At 38.7% G+C, this 22,944-nt stretch overlaps 2 protein-coding genes across 11 annotated transcripts in view; one reads left to right on the forward strand and one right to left on the reverse strand.

Moving 5' to 3' along the window:
* ZNF10 (zinc finger protein 10) overlaps window positions 1-22,944 on the forward strand; it is a 112,501-nt gene that overhangs the window by 22,236 nt on the left and 67,321 nt on the right. The gene's annotated exons all lie outside the window — the stretch shown is intronic.
* ZNF891 (zinc finger protein 891) lies at window positions 9,120-10,893 on the reverse strand. The gene has a single exon (XM_057526051.1). The coding sequence runs from the start codon at window positions 10,784-10,786 to the stop codon at window positions 9,149-9,151; it is 1,638 nt and encodes a 545-aa protein (XP_057382034.1). The 5' UTR covers window positions 10,787-10,893; the 3' UTR covers window positions 9,120-9,148.

Consider the following 22,944-nt stretch of genomic DNA (forward strand, 5'->3'; position numbering starts at 1 on the left):
AGGTTGGGAAGCCTGACGTGGGGCTCAGAACCTTCACTCCAGTGGGTGGAGTTCTGTGGTATAAGTGTTCGCCAGTCTGTGAGTCACCCACCCAGCAGTTATGGGATTTGATTTTACTCTGATTGCGCCCCTCCTACCGTCTCACTGTGGCTTCTCCTCTGTCCTTGGACATGGGGTATCCTCCTTGGTGAAGTCCAGGGTCTTCCTGTCAATGATTGTCCAGCAGCTAGTTGTGATTCTGGAGCTCTCGCAAGAGGGAGTGAGTGCACGTCCTTCTACTCCGCCATCTTGGTTAATCTCCTGTGTGTGTCTTTCTTAACCTTCATATCCCATAAGGAAAAATAAATAGAAAGTGCCTAAAACTTCCTGGGAGTATTGGCTGGTTTCTTTTCAGGTACCCAAATACCTCAGTGTGTACTTTCAAGCATGAAGTAAAGGACCATTCGGGGCCAAGTTCTTCCTGAACCCCTGGAATCACGGGGCGCAGACAGCTAGCTCCTCCTTGCGCAGGGGGCTTGATTCTGAATGGCTCTATGATGTACTTTAAATTACTTGTATAATACATTATTTCAGTTCCAATTTGTTTGACAGAGATAATGGCGATACATAGTGTGACCATCTCAATACATGTGAAGGGGTAAACATCCAATTTGAACATTTTGACCTAGGAGTTTATAATATAATAAACTTATAAGGAGTTTGTACTACAGACACACAATTGTCTTAGGTTTGCATATTCAAGTTGTGAAAAGTTTGTGTGAAACATAGGAAGGAAACCATTATAGCTCTGAAAGTTATAATATTTTTATTACCCTGTTGTCATGATTATCTAATTATCCATACTAACACAGAGAAGGGAGAAGGGAAAAAAGATGAGTGTAAGACATAGACATTTAGGACAAACTCAAAAGTTCTAATGTGTGTAGTTAGTCTTTTAAGAAGAGGATGACACAGAAGAAATATTTGAGGAGTTAGTCAAGAACCTTGCAAAGAGATGCAAGATATCAGCCCTCAGATTCAGGAAGCTCAGCAAGTTCCAAGCAGGCTAAAGAGGGACATCACTGCAATTATGCACATTGTAACAAAAGATAAAGCCTGGTTATCAGAAGCTGGTACAGAGTAGGGGAGAGACTACTTTCACAGCAGCAACAGGAAGACTGAAAGTTTCCATCTCAAATGAAACGATGGAAGTCAGAAGATAATGAAACAACACCTTTAAAGTGTTGACAAGAAAAAAAACAACTCGACCAATCTAGATTTCTATACCAAGCTAAAAGTCCTTTAGAGATAAAGCTGAAATAAAGATGTTTGTTTCAGATAAACAAAAATGGAGGGAACTTGTGTAGCATTCCTGTGCTAAAAGAAACATTATTTAAGATGAGTTCTTCAGGCAGTATGAACTGGTCCTAGATGGAAACCTGGCAGTGCAGAAGGCAGTAAAGAACACAAGGGGTAAATATAAGTCAAGTATTGGGAAACTAAGGCCCATGGGCTATATCAGGGCCTGAAAGCTAAGAATGGTTTTCACATTTTAAATGGCTGTTAAAAAGATGACTCCACAAGAAATATAAATGAATATTGTCAATACAACAATTATTATAATATCAGCTGGAATTTAAAATATACATGAAACTAAAGAAGCATGACAGTAACACCTGATAGGAGGGGATGAATGGAGTTGAGTGTAAGATTCTAGTAGCATCAGTGAAAGTACTCATTTGGTTCTCTCGATCTAGAGGCCGACTAAATAGGTGTATTCTATTTGGGGAAATTCATTAAGCTGTACACATTTCTCTATGTATTATGCTTCAATAAAAAAAAGTTTTTACAAGTTTCCCGAAAGATTATTACGCTTCAACATTAAAACAAGAAGTTACTATAAATGCAGAAGGATAAGGAGATGGAGCAACAGGTACATTCAGTACTAGTGATGTAAATATTAGTTGTTGCAAGAACAATCAGAATTCTATATTTTCTTAGAAAGCAACAACCGGTGTGCTTCAGGGGACTTAAAATAAGATACCCACATAGAGTTAAGGCTGAGTCAAGTTTTGTTACTGAGAAATGACCCCAAAGAATTTTCTATTGAATATTATACAATGCACCTCAGGACAGGAAACTTTGTTAAATCCTTCTGAAGAGATGGAAGAAATTTCAAAGCAGAGAGGCAGCAAACCTTGCAGATTGGGTGTGAATGACTTGGAAGAAGAGGCCAAGTTCTCAGTAACACTTTCAAAAAGTCTGCCTTTAAAGGCTGGGAGAGAGAAAAGGTAGTAAAGAAAAGGATAAACAAATTAGTTATCTGATATTTAAAAAAATTTTTTAAGAAATGAATTTTAATTTTTTTTTTAAGTATTAAGAAATACTGCATCACCAGTACTCTCAATATCACAGAGAACAATATTATGTAGGAAAATGGAAATTGATCAGAAAATAGAAATTTCAGATTCAATGTGAAACTTTGCTGACAGGTAAAAAATATAATTTTATCTGTTTGCTATGCCTTTCTTAAATTACAGGTGAGTTTATGTTGTGACATTTATTAGTCTGTGAATTCCCTGTTCATGTTAAGTAAATATTTTATTTGTTGTCTTAAAAGAACTCTGTATGCTAAGGAAATGACAGTTTTCTGTAATCCAAATTTCATACATGAATTGCTACAGTAGCCTCCTAAACTGGTCTCCGAAGATTTTTCTATACAATAGTGTAATTTTCAAAGAAAGAATAATTTTAATCTCTCATGAAAGATTCTTAAAGAGCTTCTGATGGCTCTTCAAATAAAATATAAACTTGTGCCGGAGCTGGTAAGGTGTTTTCTAAATCCGGCCTACTCTCCAGCCTGGTTTCATATATTCTCTTTACCACCTTGCCTGCCCACGTTCCAGCCACTGGCCTAGGACTTTTTTGTTTTTTTTAAACAAACATGTCAAGATCTCAGTGAGGACTTTTGTTCTTGCTGTTCTACTTATAAAGCTCTGTGTCCCTCCACCTCTCCAATCCTCTGTGGATGACTCCTTCAGATTTCAGCTTGAATGTCACCTTCTCATGGAGGCCTTTCCTGACTGCCTTATCGACCATATGTTCCTCTAATCATAGCACCTTATTTGTTTCCCTCATATTTTGAATTTTGCCTAGAGGTCAATTTAGATGAAGTCTAAAAAGAGCTCAGGGCCTTTAGCAACCTTTTCAAAAAGTGCCTTTAAAAAGCTGTAGATAGAAAAGTTGGCTTAAAAAGTAAAAAAAAATTATCTGATTTTTAAAAATGGCTAGAATCTATATATCTAACAATAGCCTGAGCAAATCTATATAAAACTTTGAAGATATTAAAATCATGCTTTTGAAAATTATTTAAGTAGTTCATGATGGAATTGTTTACTATTTAAAAAAATAGATAACTTAGATCTATTTACTATGTAAACTAGAAAATTTAGCAACAAGTAAAAAAATTACGACTCAGAAATGACCACTGATAACATTTTGGTATATAATCTTCCAGGATATTTCAATGCACACACATACACACACATTTACAATATATATTTTAATAAAAACATGGTTATACTCTGATATTTTATAACTGTATTTAAAAATCACAGTACAGTAAGTCTCCTATGTACAAATGAGTTCCATTCCGAGAGCGCGTTCCTAAGTCCAATTTGTTCGTTAAGTCCAACAAAGTTAGCCTAGGTACCCAACTAACACAATTTTCTATATAGTACCGTACTGTAATACTTTTCACACAAATACATAAAAAACAAACACAAAAAGTAGAAGTTTTTAACATTATAGTACAGTACCTTGAAAAATACAGTAGTACAAGCTACATCACCGCTGCTTTTATGCTTGCTTCCGGACATCCTGGGCTTGAAATAAAGACACTGTTACTGTATTCTATACAGTACTGTACAGTAAAGTACACAAAAGCACAACCACTTGTAGAGGATGCATGCACGTGACAATGTACACTAGACACATGAACTAACGTGACTGGACATGCGAACGTAGGTTCGCATCTTTGAAAGTTCACAACTGGAAGGTTCGTATGTAGGGGACTTACTGTATATTAGATACATCCCCACTTGTCAATAAATACATAATAACATTTTAATGATCACATTATATTCCATTTTATGGTCATACATAATTTTTAAAAACCAATTTATTATTGGGAATTTAGGAATTTTAGTTTTTCACTAGAGTATGAAACTCAGATGACTATTGTTACTTATACATGTTTGAATGAAGGGTTCTTTTATAAAAGCTAAGAAAAAATTGCTAGGTTAAAGGTTTAGAATATTCTCGCTTTGGACACATACTGCTTACCTGTCCCCCAGAAAGGTTGTGTGAATTTACGCTTCCATCAGTAGCCTAAAGAACATGGCACCCTCACCAGTACTGGGTCATTTCACTCCTTTTAATGTAATACACACTGTAGCAGCATATGAACAGTGGCCAAACAAGGTATATGAACTTGAGGGTGGTAGAGGCAGGGCAGGGTATATGAATAATTAAACCTCACTTAACAGTCTCAGTTTCTGCGTGCCTGTCAATTATTAGAATATCTTGCTATGCTGAGTGTGACTCCAGCGCTTAGAAAAAAGAAATTTTGATTTTACGCAATTTTTGCCTTATACAATCACTTAAAACCCAATTCTTATTTTAAGTTCAGCCTCCACTGAAATACTAAGTAAACAAAGAAAAGGCACAAAATTTTGGAAAAAACCATAGATGTCTAAATGAGTACCTATTATGGGCCAAGTACTAGGAATAAAACAATGAACAATTTAGAGTTCCCACCTTACCAAAGCTTAAAGTTTAGAGGGCAAGACACATAATTAACCAGGCAATACTGTGAAGGTATGAAAAGCATGTTAAAGCAGATGTAGGATACAATACCTAAAGGATGAACAGGCCAGGTTAAGGTCCAGAGAGAGTGAAGAGATGGAGCAGCAAGGGCTGTGGCCTGAAAAGACAGGTAAGAGTTTAGCATGAAGGGTCTTGTAGAACATTTAAGGTAAAAGGAGGGAAGTCCAGTTGAGGATTTAAAAGTGAGATGTAATATAACCAGATTAGTACTTGAGACGAATCACCCTGGGAGCAGTATGGAGAACAGATGAAAGGAAAGCAAAATATATTAACAATATTGCTCATGCAGTGTTGGTTGTTATTATGAAACATCTGGAGGGGAAAATGGATTAAATGTACATTATAGTCCATCCACATAATCAAATACTAAACTATTTCAATGAAATGAATGAAAGAATGAAACAGAACGACATATACTGACATAGATATGATTAAAAAAAGATATGGAATGAAAGTTATGACTCAATTTCTGTACAAAGAAATCTATATTTGTACATGGAATGTACAGAAAGTACATTCATCCACAATATTAAATTTCTAAGGCAGGAGGATCTGTGAAGGAGGAGGACTTTCTCTTGTGTAGGGCTGATGTTGTTTACATTTTTTCTCATATGCATGTATTACTTTTATAATAAAAAACCACCGAGAGTAATAAATAATAAAAAATAATAGAAGGATACTGAGCTAGCTGCACAGGAAACATACTGGAACAAAGTAAGGTTTGAGTCAGAGAAACCCATAACGAGGCTGCTGCAGTAAAATCCAGGTGAGACGCCGGGTGAGACTGCCTGAGCCCACAGCTGCTGGTGTGCCAAGTCACTGGTGAGCCAAAACTAGTGCATAAATGCCAGCACCCAACCAAGCAGAGCACGCCCCGTTCCTGAATGCCACTCAAGATGATCTTCTCGTGGAAACGCCACACGCATTTGGGATCCTTCTCTAACTGCTGCTTGCTACTGCCGTACCCTGGAGGGCCGCAAACACCTAATGAACAACGGGAATATTTGGTGCCACAGCATGACTGCACGTGCTCCTTTCCAAGCTACGTGTGAATCTTACTGGACTAAGAATCTAGCATCTTAGAACCTCCTGGGATTTAATCTAGGCTCCCTCTAAATTTTGTTTTCACTGGTCACAGCCTAGTCTCAGCCCACCCTCAGCTCTGATCTTATGTTCTCTGTCAGTACTGCCATCGTAACAATGTTCTGTATTCCTCATGCCCCAGCCACAAACCCCATGGAAACTTTTTCCATGGTGCCCTCTGAGATTTCCCTGAGTAACAAACTCCTTTATGTCCTCAACAACTTCCCTAAAAATTCCCTTCATTTCTTTGCACTAACTTAAACTTGGCTACCCCTGGAAAAAACCTACTCGACAATTGTCACATCAAACAAGGGCTGTCTATTCGCATGCACTCCATATCTATAGGTTGGCATGTAGGATCAATGTCCCCCTTGCTTACCAATATTGCCTCTAACCAATTGCAGCCTCTTGTAAAAACAAACAAACAAAAAGCTTCTTTGAGGCTCATACCAGCTAGTTTCGACTTTCCAACTCTCTTCTTTGTTGCTATCTTCTATTCAACTGGACTCTCCTTATTCATTCACTTAGACTTTGCTATTTGCTTTGCTGTCTTCACAGGAGGCCCTACCGGTAACGTGGGGGGACTTTCACATGCATAGAGTCTTCTCCAGTAAAACCTCTGACCAGTCTTTCATCCATCTTACTCTTGGCAGATAATCTTAGCACGAAACCTACAGTCTCATGCCTATATTCTGTTGGCCAAGAACAGGGGGGATGACTAATCTTGGCCATGGAGCCTGCCTGGGATAAAGAGTTTTGTAACTAGACACACTGCTACTCTAAGCAAAACTGAGGTACTATTAGTAAAAGAGAAGGAGGGAACATGTATTAGGTTAGCAACTAGCAGTATCTGCCACATTGGGCCAGAAAGTAGCTCTTAAGAAACCAAACAGGGACTTCCCTAGTGGCTCAGCGGTTAAGAATCCGCCTGCCAATGCAGGGGACACGGGTTCGAGCCCTGGTCCGGGAAGATCCCACATGCCGTGGAGCAACTAAGCCCGTGCACCACAACTACTGAGCCTGCATTCTAGAGCCTGCGAACCACAACTACTGAAGCCTGCGCACTTACAGCCTGTGCTCTGCAACAAGAGAAGCCACTGCAATGAGAAGCCCTTGCATCGCAACGTAGAGTGGCCCCTGCTCGCCGCAACTAGAGAAAGCCCGTGCGCAGCAACAAAAGACCCAACGCAGCCAAAAATAAATAAATAAATAATTTATATTAAAAAAAAAAAGAAACCAAACAATCAGTATTGTATAGCTCAGATACTCTTAGCTCAAGTAACTTAGATATAAGTAAATAAAGAGGTAATTAAAACCAACCCACACAGTCCTCCTTTCCTTCTGAGAGAATGGTGGAAGTATCCCTTCTTGCAGCAAACATCAGTCCTTCTATTTGTGCTCCAGATACCTCCATCCCCTTCTCAGGAACTTTATGGTACTGACTGTCCCTCTTCTTATGCCTGCACATTTAATCTCTCCATACTGGATACATCACGTTAGGATTTAAACATGTTCTAGTTTCTCATTATTTAAAAAATATTTTCCATTGACCAAATCTTTCTCCAGCTACTTCCCCATCTTTCTCCTACTATTCAAGCTTGTCTGTATTCACTCTTTACTTCCTCGTCCTTTATTATGAAACTCATCCCAACCTACCACCAATCCTCAACATATCATTATCTCCACCTAAGGTCAACAATAACCTTCACGTTGCCATATGTTTGCTTTTGAAGACTTCATCTAATTTGACCTCATAGTAGCATTTAAAACAACCGATTTTACCTTCCTTCTTCAAACACTAGTTTGTCTTGGTTTAGTAAAACTCCATTTTTACTTACTTTAAATATAGGAGGTCTCCATGGTCAGTGGTAGATATTCTCTTTTCACACCATCCATTTTCCCTATACAATCTTACTCACCTCCACAAAACCCAGTACACTCTATCTCCTGATGTTGCTAAAAATTATATCTCTGTCCTAGACACCTCTTCAGGTTCAAAACTACACATCAGCCCGTTCATCTAGATATCTCACAACTCTATAAACTTAACAGGACTAAAACTATGACTATTGCCTCTTTCTTCCATCATAGTTTCCTCCTTCCATGTTTTGTTTCTTAATAAATTAGAGCTAATCTGCTCAGTATCTGTAAAACCAAGTAGCAAAATCTCAAGGGCTTCATTCAGCATTTAAAATTGGTAACTTCCCCTCTACCTGAAGACTCTTTGGTTTTCTCATGCTGAAATGTTGGGATTTCCCTCCTGCTTCTCTGACACCTGCTTTCAATGACCTCAGCTCCATCCTCTCTAGCCTAAGCACAAAAGTTCTATCAATATTCCTCTTCCATTCCTCCCTTTTCCATGTTCTTATCCAAATTTGTACATCCAACGTAAAATATTTAAGTCTACATACCTTGTGATCTTTTTCTTTTTTAAAACGAGGTTACTGTATTGACTATTTACATACTGTTTTTAAAAAATCAAGAAGCTTATTTTTCTCACATAAAAAGATGCACAGATATAAGCAGTGCAGTGCTGGTACAGTTATTTGAAGATATCTTTGGGAAACCAGGATCTCTTTGACACCATCCTTGTCATCCTCATGGTCACAAGATGGCTCATTCAGCTCTATGAATGCAAAATCCAAAGGGAGAAGACTGGGGAAGGCAGAAAGACAAAGTGCAAAAGGCAAAGAGAAAACACTAGATAGGTCTGTTCCCAGTGATACTGTCCATTCCCTACAGGGAGGAATGAACTGGATGTTCGATTGGCTACTAACAATACCTGTCACACCAGATCAGAAAGCAACTCTCAAGAAAATAATAGAATAAATTAAGATTCTTACAAATAAATTGTAAAATTGAGTAGCATTTAAAAAAAAAGAAAAAAGAAAATAATAAAGTAATATCATATTGTCCAGATAATGCAATTAACTTAGAAATCAATAAGGTAACTGAAAACGTATTTAAAATAACTCTAAACAGCTATGGATCTGAAAGTCATAAAGTCATAATAAATATTAGACAACACTTAGAGTTAAAACTAAATAAATTATCATACACCAAATGTGTTATATAACTAAAGGGGTGTTTATAGGACTATTTATAGCCTTAAATGCTTATTTTAGAGAACACAGACTGAAATAATGAGCTTGGAATCCACCTTAAGACAATGAAAAAGGCAACTCCACGTTCTTAATAGTTACAAGGTTTCTCTCCCAGTATGAATTCTCTTGTGTATAGTAAGTGAAGAATTCTGACTGAAGGTTTTTCCACATTGAATACAGCCATAGGGTTTCTCTCCAGTGTGAGTTCTCACATGTCTCCTAAGGGAAGAGGAAACACTGAAGGTTTTCCTGCATTCCTTACATTCGTAGGGTTTCTCCCCAGTATGAGTTCTCACATGCATTCTAAGAGATGAGAGACCACTAAAAACCTTCCCACAGTCAGTGCATTCATAAAGGTTCTCTCCAGTGTGTGTTTTCTTGTGAACTTTAAGGTGAGAGCTTGTGTTGAAGGCTTTTCCACAGTCACTGCATTCATAGAGTTTCTCCCCACTGTGTATTCTCTTGTGCACTGTAAGGTAAGAACTTGTGCCAAAGGATTTTCCACAATGATTACACTCATAAGGTTTCTCTCCAGTGTGAGTTCTCATGTGAACCTTAAGAGATGTTTTTTGACTGAAAGCTTTTCCACATTGATTACATTCATAGGGTTTCTCACCAGTGTGAGTTCTTACATGTCTCCTTAGGGTTGAGGAATCATTGAAGACTTTCCTACATTCTTTACATTCATATTGTTTCTCACCCATGTGACTTCTCTTGTGCAAAATAAGATTAGAAATCCTTTTGAAGGCTTTTCCACGCTGATTACATTCATACTTCTCTTCAGTAGGAGTTTGCTCCTGTTGCTTAAGGGATGAATGATGACAAAAGGTTTTGTTTTTATTACACTCATAGGAATTCTCCCCCATATGATAATTGTTGCATATAGGAAGCATATTATTATGTTTAAAGTGTATGCCATGTTTGGAGCATGTGTACTCTTTTTGTGCTGTTTGAGTTCTTTCAGGATGCCACAGAGCTCTGTCATATTCATGACTTTCACAGACCCTCTCACTTACAGAGTTTTTTTCATAATTGTTTAGGATTGAATTATACTTCAAACACTCAATATCTAAGTAACACTTATGGCAATGTTTACTGATGGAAACTCTCTTTGAAAAAACAAGTTTTGATCTGAGTTTAGAGTCCTCCTCTAATTCATGATAGTCATACAATCTCTCCTGAGATGCTCCCTTCTTTTGAGTAAATGTCACTTGCCTCAAGATCCCCTCTGGGATCTTGTGCTGTTTTCTGATTTTATGGCATTCCCAGTCTGCTCTTAATGTGGGAGACCAATCATCCATTGTGAATCTTATCATTTTCTTGCCACTAGATGATTTTCCCCCAAAAATATTCTGGTTAGAAGTTGATTCTTTGGTTTTCAGTTGAATCTCCCAGTCTGGACAGGTGCCTTGGGGAATTCTCCTTTTCACAGTTCTTATGTCTTCTTGACCCGACAGGGAGATCACAGGCTTGCATAATTGATATTCCACTAAGGTGAGATTTACATAGTTTTCCAACATTACATCTCTGTACATACTTCTCTGAGCAGAGTCCAACATCATCCACTCCTCCTGGGTGAACTCCACAGCCACATCCTTAAAGGACACTGGTCCCTGTAACCAGGTTGCTGGGAATCCAGGCACTATCCTTTCCCCCTCAGTATTTCTCACATAGAAACAGGCAGAGTCTTGTGTAGGCAGAGCCCATATCGGGCATAGGTCAATGGCTGCCATCTTGAGAGCCTGAACGTGACATCCACCTGCACAATAGGGCTGAGAGAGCTGGATACTTCTTTTCTTGTTTTTCTGATCCAATCAAGTCAGGGATGCATTTCACTGGGTGTCCTTCCTGTAGCCAAAGAGGCAGGTTCAGGTAAAAGAAGAAAGGTGAAAATAGGGTCCCTTTGGAGGCAAGGTTAAAAAAAAAATTGTAGACCCTCTCTTGTACCTTCCAGCAAGGTCTCACCTGCTTAAAATATTTATTGGGATTTGTACTGACATGCAATATAGTCATCCTTGGCCCTCTACTGTTATCTTGGTTATTTATACTGGCTTCTCCTGTAGACTACTACTCAGCCCTGGGTAGAAAAAGCATGCATTATTTTTTAAAATTAAAGTCAAAGAACCAGTTTAAAAAGGCATAGTTGTTTGAATTTCATGCGTACTTTGCTTTTTTAGTTTACTTTTTAGAATAAAAAATTTTTTTCTGCTAATTACAACTGTTTTAGGTAAATTTATTTATTGTATATGTAACTTGGTATTTACCCAAATAACCTCACATATAATTAATAGGACTGATGATTTGCCTGCTACCCTACTTAGGAATTTTATTGGAGTTGTTAAAGGTAAATATGTGACTTTGAAACAAACGTTCATTTGATTACCTCCAATTTAATCTCTATCCTCAAAGTCTGTATTTCCTTATGATGATTCATTCTATCTAAAACTTGAATGGGATCAACAAAGAGGCATGAGCTAAGTTCTAAGCTTTGAGACTGAGGCCTTTACAACTTTAGATGGTATAATACTTTCCTGAATAATTTTCATAATGGCTTTAATATAAATATCAAAACAATTGACACAGTGTGAAACAAAAGAGGAATGCTTGGAGACTTTAAGGACTACAACAAATCACGCAATAATGTATTACGCTAATATTTTTACAGATCTCAATTTTTTAAGATTAGTTGATAACCTTCAATATAAGACTTCTATCTCAGTATTATACTTCAATAGAGTTCAGGTTTAATGGACAAAATTAGAGAATTGGCATTCTTTTTTTTAAAATTTCTGGCCTATTTACACATAGCCTTTTTTAAAAAAGATTTATTTATTGATTGATTGATTGCTATGTTGGGTCTTCGTTTCTGTGCTAGGGCTTTCTCTAGTTGCGGCAAGCGGGGGCCACTCTTCATCGCGGTGCGCAGGCCTCTATCGTGGCCTCTCTTGTTGCAGAGCACAGGCTCCAGACGCGCAGGCTCAGCAGTTGTGGCTCACGGGCCTAATTGCTCCGCGGCATGTGGGATCTTCCCAGACCAGGGCTTGAACCCGTGTCCCCTGCATTAGCAGGCAGATTCTCAACCACTGCGCCACCAGGGAAGCCCCGAGAATTGGCATTTTTATTTAGAGAAAGATCTTCAACAGGTAGATTTTATGCCCCTAATGCAGAAGTGTATATAAGCCTGCCACTTAGTGTAAATCAGATGGAAATATTTGTCTGATTTGTCCATTGCATGTATTCTGAATACCTAGAACACTCCCCAGCACATGGCAGACACCCAAAAAATGTTTATTGAATAAACTGAATGACTCTATGGCAATTAAGGTTTTGTGGAAGAAGTATTTTTTTCACATCTATACTCTTCTTATAGAAAACAAACCCCCACAAAATCAGAAAGTTAGGCTTCCTCTTCAAAAAAGAACATTAGTTTGCCTTCTGGTTAAAACTGTTAAGCTGAGAATTGTACTCTGGGTTCATTTCTTCATTCCTCATAGTTTTATTTCTTTCCTAGTTACAGAACTAATAAAAAAACTAAACAACTTTACCAAACAACAGGAAAAAATATCTGAATAAATGGAGAGATTCACTATTTTAATACCATTCAGTATTAAAAGATTTAAATTTTTCTCAAACTAGAATTGCACTGGGATTTTCATTAAATTCATTCCTACATGTTCAATAGGAACTTCTTGAAACATGACAATTTGTTTTATAACTTTTATAGAAAAATTAAGACATGAATAACAAGGCAGTTATTAAGTAATGCTTTGCTCTACTATATTATTTCAAAATGCATTATAAATCTCTGTTAACTTAAACAGAATGATAATAGGGCAAAAAGAGAAAATAAAACAGAATAACTTCAGGGACTTCCCTGGTGGCGCAGTGGTTAAGACTCCACGCTCCCAATGCAGGGGGCCTGGATTCGATCCCTGGTCAGGGAGCCAGATCCCACATGCATGCCACAACTAAGAGTTCACATGTCACAACTAAAGCGCCCGCATGCCACAACGAAGGAGTCAGCGAGCCACAACTAAGACCCAATGCAAACAAACAAACAAACAAAAAAAACAGAATAACTTCAGAAACAGATTCATGTGTAGCTAGACATTTAGTGCATGATAAAGGCAGCACTACTAATCAGTGGGGGAAAGGATAAACTAGTCATTAAATGGCATCAGGACAAATGGCTGTTAGGGAAAAGCATAAACCCTACTTCACACATTCACATTCCCAGATGGATGAAAGACATAAATATGTACCTGACAGGAATTCTAGAAGAGGAAGATAGAGAGAATACAAAAAAAAAAAAAACAACCAATATTAGAGAAAATGGTTGTTTTTATCCAAAGCTGAAAGATAGAAGTCCTTGATCTGCAAGTGTATACACCACATGCCACACTGAATAAATGTTTTAAATCCACCAGATACACGAGCAAAAGCTGCAGAATACCAGAGATAATGAGTAAATATTTAAAGTTACTGGAAAGAGAAGGCAAATTACCTACAAAGGAATACCAATTATACTGACTACAGACTTCTAAGCTGAAAAGATAGAGGCCAGAAGACCACACAGTAATATATTCAAAGTACTAAAGGAAAACAATATAAACCCAGAATTCAATAGTGTGCTAAAGAGTGAGAACAATAAAAAGACACTGACATATTTCAAAGTAACAATAGCATCCTCAAATGATGCTCATAATAAGAGAAATGCAAACTGAAACACTGAGACATAATCTAAGGCACACTTTAAATTAAAAGAGGTCTAAATTTGCATAAGCCTTATTTGGACCATGATTCAAAGAAATTGTTTTTAAAAAAAGCTTTGTTGAAATAATAGAAAAATTTGAACACTATCTATATATTTGATATTAAGGAATTAATTCTAATTTTATAGGTGTGATAATGATATCCTGGTTATGATTTTTAAAGGAGCACTTATCATTCAGAAATAAATTCTGAAATATTTACAAATAATGAATCATGTCCTAGATTTACTTCAACATACAGTGACAGGTACAAATGTGGTCATTATACTATTCTGATTTTCTATGTTTTGAAACTTTCATAACATAAATTTTAAAATCACCAGAGAGATATTTCATTTGTAAAACATGATGTTTTAAGATGTTACAGTTTTTTAAATCACAAAATGAGAGGTCTTAGGAAATTTTAGAAAATTAAAAAAATTTTTAATTTATTTTTTTGGCTGCATTGGGTCTCCGGCTGCTGCGTGCAAGCTTTCTCTAGTTGCAGTGAGCGGGGGCTACTCTTCGTTGCAGTGCGCGGGCTTCTCATTGCGGTGGCTTTTCTTGTTGTGGAGCATGGGCTCTAGGTGCGTGGGCTCCAGTCGTTGTGACGCACGGACTCCACGGCACGTGGGATTTTCCCAGACTAGGGATCGAACCCGTGCCCCATGCATTGGCAGGCGGATTCTTAACTACTGTGCCACCAGGGAAGTCCCAGAAATTTAAAATTTTAATAACAAAAACCAAAAAAGGTTGAAGGTTTAAGGATAAAGTTGAAGAACTTTTCCAGAAAGCCGACCTCCCCTCCCCCCCAAAAAAGATAAGCAATGAGACAGAAAGGGTAAGAAAATTATAAGAACAATTTCAAAGGTTCAACACCAGATTATTCAGAGCTCAAGAAAGAAAAGAGAAAATGGGAAGAAAACAGAATCAAACAAAGAGAAAATTCTTAAAAATAACACTATCCAGGGACTGATCCATCAAATGGGTAATTTCTTAAAAAGACTGGGAGTAAACATATCATCATGAAAAATTTGAATACCAAAGATAAACTGATGAATGTAAAGGTTTCAGTGATGATAAACAGGTTACATACAAAAGAACAATGGAATGGGATTTCTCAACAGTAACACTACTCCATTTTCTACCTAGCTTTGCCAGCTTTCAAAGTTCTGAGGGAAAATAATTTCTTATCCAGGAAATTATACTAGTCCAAAATACCATGCAAATATGAGGACAAAGTAAAATAATTTCTAGTCATACACAACCTTAATATAGACCCCTTTTCGGGAAGGTAATAAGGTTATCATCCATTAAAAAGGGAAAAAAAAAGTTTCCAGGAAACAAGAGATCCAACACAGAGATGAGATGAGGGAATTGGCGAGGATAAAGGGAAGTCCCAGCCTGCCAGTGTGCTGTAGCCTAGAGAATAACTGATCAGTCTACACTGCAGCATGATGGAGGGCTCCTGGGGATGTGTGTTCAGGAAAAGAGAAAAATGATTAGATTGTGTGACAGGTTTGATCTTGAGGAAAACGGAATTGAGAGACATTTTACATAGGTTTAGGGAAAACAAAGCAAATAAATAAAAAGGCAATTATTCAAAACAGGAAAAGTAAAATTTATACAAGAAAGAAACTTATTATGGCTCAGCAATAAAGAACACTTATATAGTCATCACAATGAAAACACTGAACATGAATTTAGCCAAAATTTTTGAGAGGAACTACACTACAATACTTGCAACATAATCACATTGATTTAAGGATGTAGGAAGGAAGGCAGGTATAATAGTCAAGATTCTCATTTAATGCCTAAGGAACTAAAAAATGTGTCAAATTGACAAACTGCTTAAAAATTTTAAACTGTTTGCCACCATAAAATTAATAAACAGAAACATGAATTAAATAGAGTTGGGAGACCAGAAGCGGGAGCTCTCACGTCCTGTGATCATAGCAGAGCCCAACAGGAAGAAGACAGACTCCTCTTCTTTCCTGGTGAGGACTCAGCCAATGAAGAGCCACAGACTGATTGTTTACTATCACCCTCCCAACTTCCTTTTTCCTCTCTATAAAAGCGCTCTTCTTCCCTTGCTGTGGGGGATTTCTATGATAGCTGACCTTGAATTGCAATTCTCCGCTGATCCCCAAAAAGCCATTTTTGCTGGAGAAATACATGGCAGTGTATTTATTTCAGGTCAACACTACTGAGAAGAAACACTCCTGTTTTTATTATGAGCCTTTTAATATATGAGACTTTTTAAAATGTATATACACATTTTTCAGAAAGTAAATAAATTACAGAGAAAGTAAAGCAATCAAATCAAGAAGTAGAAAAATAGCAAAAAGGAAAGGAAAATTTAAAAAGAGAGCAAATGTTACTCTAACTGAAAACCAAAAACAAGGAACATAAGACAAAACCAAAACACAGCACAGATTACCAAAACAACCCAAATCTGCTTCTTTGAAAAGATTAATGTAGATGTATATCTTGCAGAGCCAATCAAGAAAAAAGATGGCCCTAATAAATATTAAACTCAAAAAAAAAATAGCTACAATTAGAGCAGTGATTTTAAAATATCACTAACAAACAGCAATTTAAAGAATCACCAAAAGGGAATTCCCTGGTGGTCCAGTGGTTAAGATTCTCCGCTTCTAATGCAGGGGGCATGGGTTCAATCCCTGGTCGGGGAACTAAGATCCCGCATGCTGCACAGCGAGGCCAAAAAAAGCAAAAACAAAAACAAAACACCAAAAAAAAAAATCACTAAAAAAGAATAGTATGAACAACTTTGTGTCAACAAACTTGAAAACTTAGATGAGATGAACAATTTTCTAGAAAAACATGTGCCCCAAATTGACTCAATTAAGAACTACAAACTGAAATTAATCACTACCATTTAAAATGGAATCAGAAGTCAAATATCCACCCTGAAAGATTTTGAGCCCAAAACTTTCAAGGGAAAAATTATTTTACCAGGTAGAAGAAAAAAAGTTATGCTTCTCAAATTACTCATGAGACTTGTAAAATCTTGCAAGGATAGTACAAAGAAAGATTAAGGTGCAATCTTAAGTCTGAACACTGAAAAAGTCCTAAGTAAAATATTAGTAAATTGAGTATGGCAGAGTATTAAAGTAATAATACAATGTCCCATTCAAGCAAGGTTTAACCAGGAATGCAGGATGGTTAAAAAGCAGAAAAACTATTACTGTTATTATAATGTCATGGTATAATGAACACTCTTGTATCCATCACTCTATTTTGAAGCAGATCTGGGAATGATGTATTAAGGTTTGCCTTAGAGAAATGATATCTCGTTACTGTGATGCAATCCATTAACAGATTAAGGGGTGCAGACCAAGAATGCCGCCTGCCGTATCAGTAAAGGTTGTTGTGGCCTTCAAGCCACCAGCCACTGCAGCCACTCCGGACTGTGCACCCTGAGGGGATTCAGGATGGAGAAAAGCAGAATATGGCCCTAGATAGTTAAGATGTGTACCAAAGGAATGATTTCAATGAGCCCAGACTCTTGCATCTTCCCACACATAGAAAAGTGCTAAACTCATTAATCTGAGATGCCTGGTTCTCTTTAATGAACAGTCATCTCTCGATGTTGTGACCACCTGGTCTTTGCTGCAAAAACTCCTGTATATCCTGGCTCCCCCCTTATGGTTTCAGAGCCGTCCCTCAGAGCTATTCAGAAAGTCCACTGAATAAAACATAATTCTCAACTTTCAGGTTGTGCATTTTTTTTCAGTCGACAGTTTTGGCAAACAATGAAGGGACCCAGAGCTGACTTTGCTCCTTTGCATGAACTCTACAATGAAAGAGCCTTGGTAGAGGCCTCCTGTGTCCGTCTGCCTCCTCAGAGAGTTCAGATGAATTTGGGTGAGTCGCTCCTGGTTCTTGGATCTCCCAACTATTGGTTGATGATCCTGTGTTTTATTTGGTGGTGTATAACAGGTGCTTGGCTCCCCAGGTGACAGATTCTGGGAAAATGAACCCCCTTGCAACAGTTGAAAGACACTGAGTGGTCTGGGCTGAGTGGTTAGGTAGGAGGCTGACCTGGCATTCTTCCTCAAATGGCTATCTTAACAAGAATTTGTCGGGATAAAAGTGAAAATATTACATGAGAGCTTTCAGCACTGAAGAAGGGAATCTCATGGCCAGCAACGGCTTTTTCTCAGGCAACTGAGAAACTTGCAGGACTGGTAAAGGCAAGTCCTCATACCATGCAGACATCCCTATAAGGAAGCCCACTCAATTTAACTTAAAAAAACTTGCTCTGCTTGGGACACAGATAAGAACTGGCCACTCTGATCCAAGCATCCACGATGGTCTTATACTACCAGAGGGAGAACCTAGACACATAAGACGAGCTGAAAAGACTCTAGGGTAAAAACCTAGAGAAGTCAAGCTCACAAGCAGCACACTGGGCCACCATGCAATTTCACTAGTAAATTTTATCTCCAACGAATTCAACTTTAAAATCGGAAATAGATTCTCTCAGATAAACTAGGGGCATCAGAAAGCCAACCTCCAACTAACACCCCAGCCAGATGCATGTACGTATAGAGCTCGTACTTGCAAGGATCTACTTAATTGGGAATTAAAGGAAATCTCACCCAGAAAATGACTAAGATGGGGCTCTTTTACTGCATACACAGTTAAGTTAGAGAAAGCTAGCTTGATAAAACATCTTTTCAGAATTCTGATCTCAAAGAAACAAAAGCCCTTCTAGGGGTAACTTGCCTTTCTCTTCCTGTGTCTTTGAAATGTTAATGTTCTATCTGATCTCCTTGGGTATTCTGTGTGTGTGTGTGTGTGTGTGTGTGTGTGTGTGTGTGTGTGTGGTTTGAGAACTTGGTCTCTGCCATCCAAAAGGTACACATATTGTGTACATTTGGAGGCAATCGAATAGACTGGGATTCTGAGCAGTCATTTGTCTGACTGTACCAATTCGCAGGGGCTTTTTGCCACCTTAACCTTCATTGTGTCAGCCTGTACAACGAAGGCCTTTACTTTCTTGAACTATTTTTGGGAGTAAACTTTCTGGGTCTTGTTTAGGTGGTATCCTTCACACTGTCTTGTGGGGAAGCCTCTTGCATCTTATTGGTTTGAGTCACTATTATGATATATCTCATTAATGGCCAGATGATGGATCCTTCAAATGGGAGAAACTTCTAAATTGGTAAATTTTTAGAGAGCACTCATTATAAACAGCTGTTTTGTTGGTACCTATGGGGGGGAAAAACACATTAAACAGTGGAAAAATATATATATAATGGTTAATCTAAGAACTCCTTTAATTTAAAACAAACAAAAAACTGGCTCGGGAAGTCTTATTTGTGGTCTATGCTTCCCCTCAATGGGTCTTACAGATGCTAATAAAAACACTGGAATAATTAATGTTAATTAGGTTGATTAATAGGGAAATTAAAAATAAAACTGAAAGTTTAGAGATTTTTTCCCAACCAGGTGGAAATTTTAAAGTGACTCATCTCCAAAAGATAAAGAAATCTCTAGATGGTTATTAAGAAATGGGATAAATAAAACAAATGTTAATGGGATTAAAACAAAAGGTTTTGGTACAATACTACCTAAGGTTGGATGGGCCAAAGGGACCCATACAAGTCCACCCGATTTACCCCAGTTAAAATATATATGTTTAAAGAGCTTAGCCATCCCTGGTGGCGCAGTGGATAAGAATCTGCCTGACAGTGCAGGAGACATGGGTTCGAACCCTGGTCCAGGAAGATCCCACGTGCCGCGGAGCAACTAAGCCCATGTGCCACAACTACTGAGCCTGCACTCTAGAACCCGGAAGCCACAACTACTGAGCCCATGTGCCACAACTACTGAAGCCCATGTGCCTAGAGCCCATGCTCCGCAACAAGAGAAGCCACCGCAGTGAGAAGCCCGCGCACCGCAACGAAGAGTAGCCCCCGCTCGCCGCAACTAGAGAAAAGCCCGTGCACAGCAATGAAGACCCAATGCAGCCAAAACCAAATTAATTAATTAATTAAAAAAAACTTGTTTAAAAAAAATAAAGGGGTGGAAGAAAATTACACTGAGATAGCTGACCAACAATTACTTGGGGCAACAGTTAGGCCAATTAAACAAGTTAAAAGATTGACAAAAGGGCCTGAGTCCCTTGGTTCAACCCCTCACTGGGGACCCCAGAGCATTTTATACAAAATAGATAAAATGGTTGAGGGATAAATGAAAGGAAAGTTTCTAGGACTCCTTATAAGACCAAAACTTGTTGATAGGGGTCCTTTAATGTTGGTGACCAATGAGTAATGCTTCCCCCGCTTGGTATTGGTATTATAAGACAAGGCACGTAGATGTACCCCTCAGGAAATATTAAGTAAACATACAAAAGGAGGGCTTCCCTGGTGGCACAGTGGTTGAGGGAGCCCTGAAAAAGTAGTTTTGTCCATGGTTAGGATTGGATTAGATTAAATTTAATTAGGTAAACGGATTTTGTTATTAAAAGTAGGCTGGTGCGAGACTTGATTTGGTTCCTCTCTGTTAAGAGAACAAAGTTTTCTTGGAATAGTGCTTTTGGTAACACATTGCGTGAACTTCTTTGCCTTTAAGTGATCTGTATTTGTTTTTGAAATCTTTTGTCACTTTGGTTAAGTGAATAAGCATTGTTTCACAGTGTCCTATGATCCTATTTGACCAAGTGCTTTGAAACCTTTTTGATATTTTTGACAAACTTCTCAAATATCAAATTCTAACTAAAGTTCTTTGGACCTTCCGCCAACTCTGGGATGCTTCAAAGGAGCCCTGAGACATCTCAGAGAGGAATATTAAACTAATTAGTCTTATTTGGTATGTTAAATTACTTGAGAAGCATTGTCAAGTGTTTGGAGATAAACCTTAGGTTATATTGTATGGGTAAATGTCATTAATATAGATACTCCAAAATTTATATGGAATTCCTAAAAATGTGGTATGTCCTGGTATAATGTTATCAGTCATAATTCTAGTTATTATCTTAAAATGTTGTATGTCACAGAAATATCCAAGTTTCTTGTCAACTGCCTTGGAATCAGATCTTTGACCATGTCATTTTAAGTCTTTTGTCATTTATAGACAATCATTATTTTACACTGATGCTTTTATAAAATGAAGATCTTCAAGAAGATTCATAAAAAGGATTTTTTGACAAATACAAGTATAACTTTTAAATCATACCACTGAAATGGGTAAGAAATTACAAAACTCTAATGGAAAACCTGATGGCTTCATCCAGAATAACAGGAATTAATTACATGGGACTGAATGAACTGATAAATATGATTCATAATTTTATGACATTTTAATGAAATATACTGGCTTTCAATCTTCGTTTTCCACTAAAAACTTTCCTCTTATGCTATGACCTACAAGTTGATAAAGTATGCCTTTGTAAACAAAGATGAAACATTTATCTTTTTCTTTCTACCTGATCCTTCCAGAATTTGGCTTCTCCAGCTGGCTGCACTGTGGACTTGATGGCCTACTGTGACCAGATTACAACTAGTTATACTAATCATTGTTTTAATTTGCTCTCTCTCGTTTTCAAATTATTTATGCCTTGTGTCTCTCTCCGCTACACTATAACTTTATTAATGTTACCAGCTGTCTTATATTCTGTTTGTTTTCTAAGATTGTTGTCTCTTGAATTACCCAATGTGTTAGCAGGCCTCCAACAAAATTAATGATGTCTCAAGAAGTTAACCATATACTTAACTCTACATAGAATAATTGTAATAGTACAAACTCTAAATACGGTTAGAAGCAACAAGGGAAAACATCTACTGGATCATATAAACTAGTAAGACAAGCAATCCAGAGAATTTTAGATTCTCAACAGGGCCTAATCCAAAAAACAAACAAAAAACAAACACAAAAAACCCAGCGCATCGAATGGCCTATCAACAGAAACTTTGCCTGATCTAGGAATGAGCCTTCCTAGTGCCATGGGACAAAATTGGTCATGGGGACTTCCCTGGCGGTCCAGTGGTTAAGATTCCGCGCTTCCACTGCATAGGGCACGGGTTCAATCCCTGGTTGGGGAACTAAGATCCCGCATGCTGCAGCGCAGCCAAAAAACCCCCCAAAACCAAAAAACTGGTCATGAAATGCCTCCCAAATATTAAACAAATTTATGACCAAGAGGAGGCACTGTGGAAGAATGTCACCTGCCACATCAGCAAACAAAGGATGTTTGCAGCCTTCAAGTCCTCAGCCACTGCAGCCGTCCTGACTACACCCTGAGGGGATTCAGGGTGGAGACAGGCAGGATACTAGGCCCTGGAGAGTTAAGATCCTTATCAAAGGAATGACTTCAAAGAGCCCAAGCTCTTGCATCTTCCCACACAGAAAAGTGCTAAGGTCATTAACTTGAGGTGTTTGGTTCTCGTTAATTGACAGAAATCTTCCGAGGTTCTGATTACCTGGCTTCTGTTGCAAGCCTCCTGTATACCCTGCTCCCCCTTTACCTCTGGGGAGCGGTCCCTCAGAGCTCTCGGAGAGGCTGAGCCCGGGCTACAGCCTCAGAAAGTACGCGCAACGTAACGGAATGGTCAACTTCTGGGTTGTGCTTTTTTTTTTTTTTCAATAGACCGGAGTTAAGACAGATGGAAGAACAGGTCCTGGATAAAATAAGACGTACAAGCAGGACATCCCTGCTCCTCTCACTCACGGGGTAGAGTCAGATTCCCTACCTGCGCCTGGCCTGCTCACCCCCCGGCGCCCGCTCCGCCCCAGGGAACCCAGGGCTCCAGGAACGCAGCCTCCCGCCTCCGCCCGCTAGCCCGGCGCTCCCGGCAGCCCCCGCCCCCCAGCTGGGGAGAACTCCGAGGAGGGCCCACCGCTCGGGTGCACGCGTCCCTCACCCTCCCCCCTCCCGCGTCTCCTCAACGTCCGCGCGCTTGCGCGCTCACCTGTCCTCGGGTTGCCTGCCTCTCGCGTGGGGACGACCGGGCTGCAGTGGGAAGGGAGGCGAGAGCGCGCGGAGCAGGCGGCGGCGCCGAGGGCCCTCAGCTGGGAGGCGAGGAGCAGAGCCGCGCGCTCCCCAGGCCCGCGGAGCCAGGGCCGGGACTCCACTTCCCAGGAGCCCCCGCGCCGCCCCGCGGAGCGATTCT

Source organism: Balaenoptera acutorostrata, chromosome 13 (assembly GCF_949987535.1).
Source record: "Balaenoptera acutorostrata chromosome 13, mBalAcu1.1, whole genome shotgun sequence".
NCBI lineage: Eukaryota > Metazoa > Chordata > Mammalia > Artiodactyla > Balaenopteridae > Balaenoptera > Balaenoptera acutorostrata.

What these genes read in the sequence shown, in the direction of transcription:
- ZNF891 (XM_057526051.1), bottom strand. Translation starts at nt 10,786, where the DNA reads ATGGCAGCCATTGACCTATGCCCGATATGGGCTCTGCCTACACAAGAC.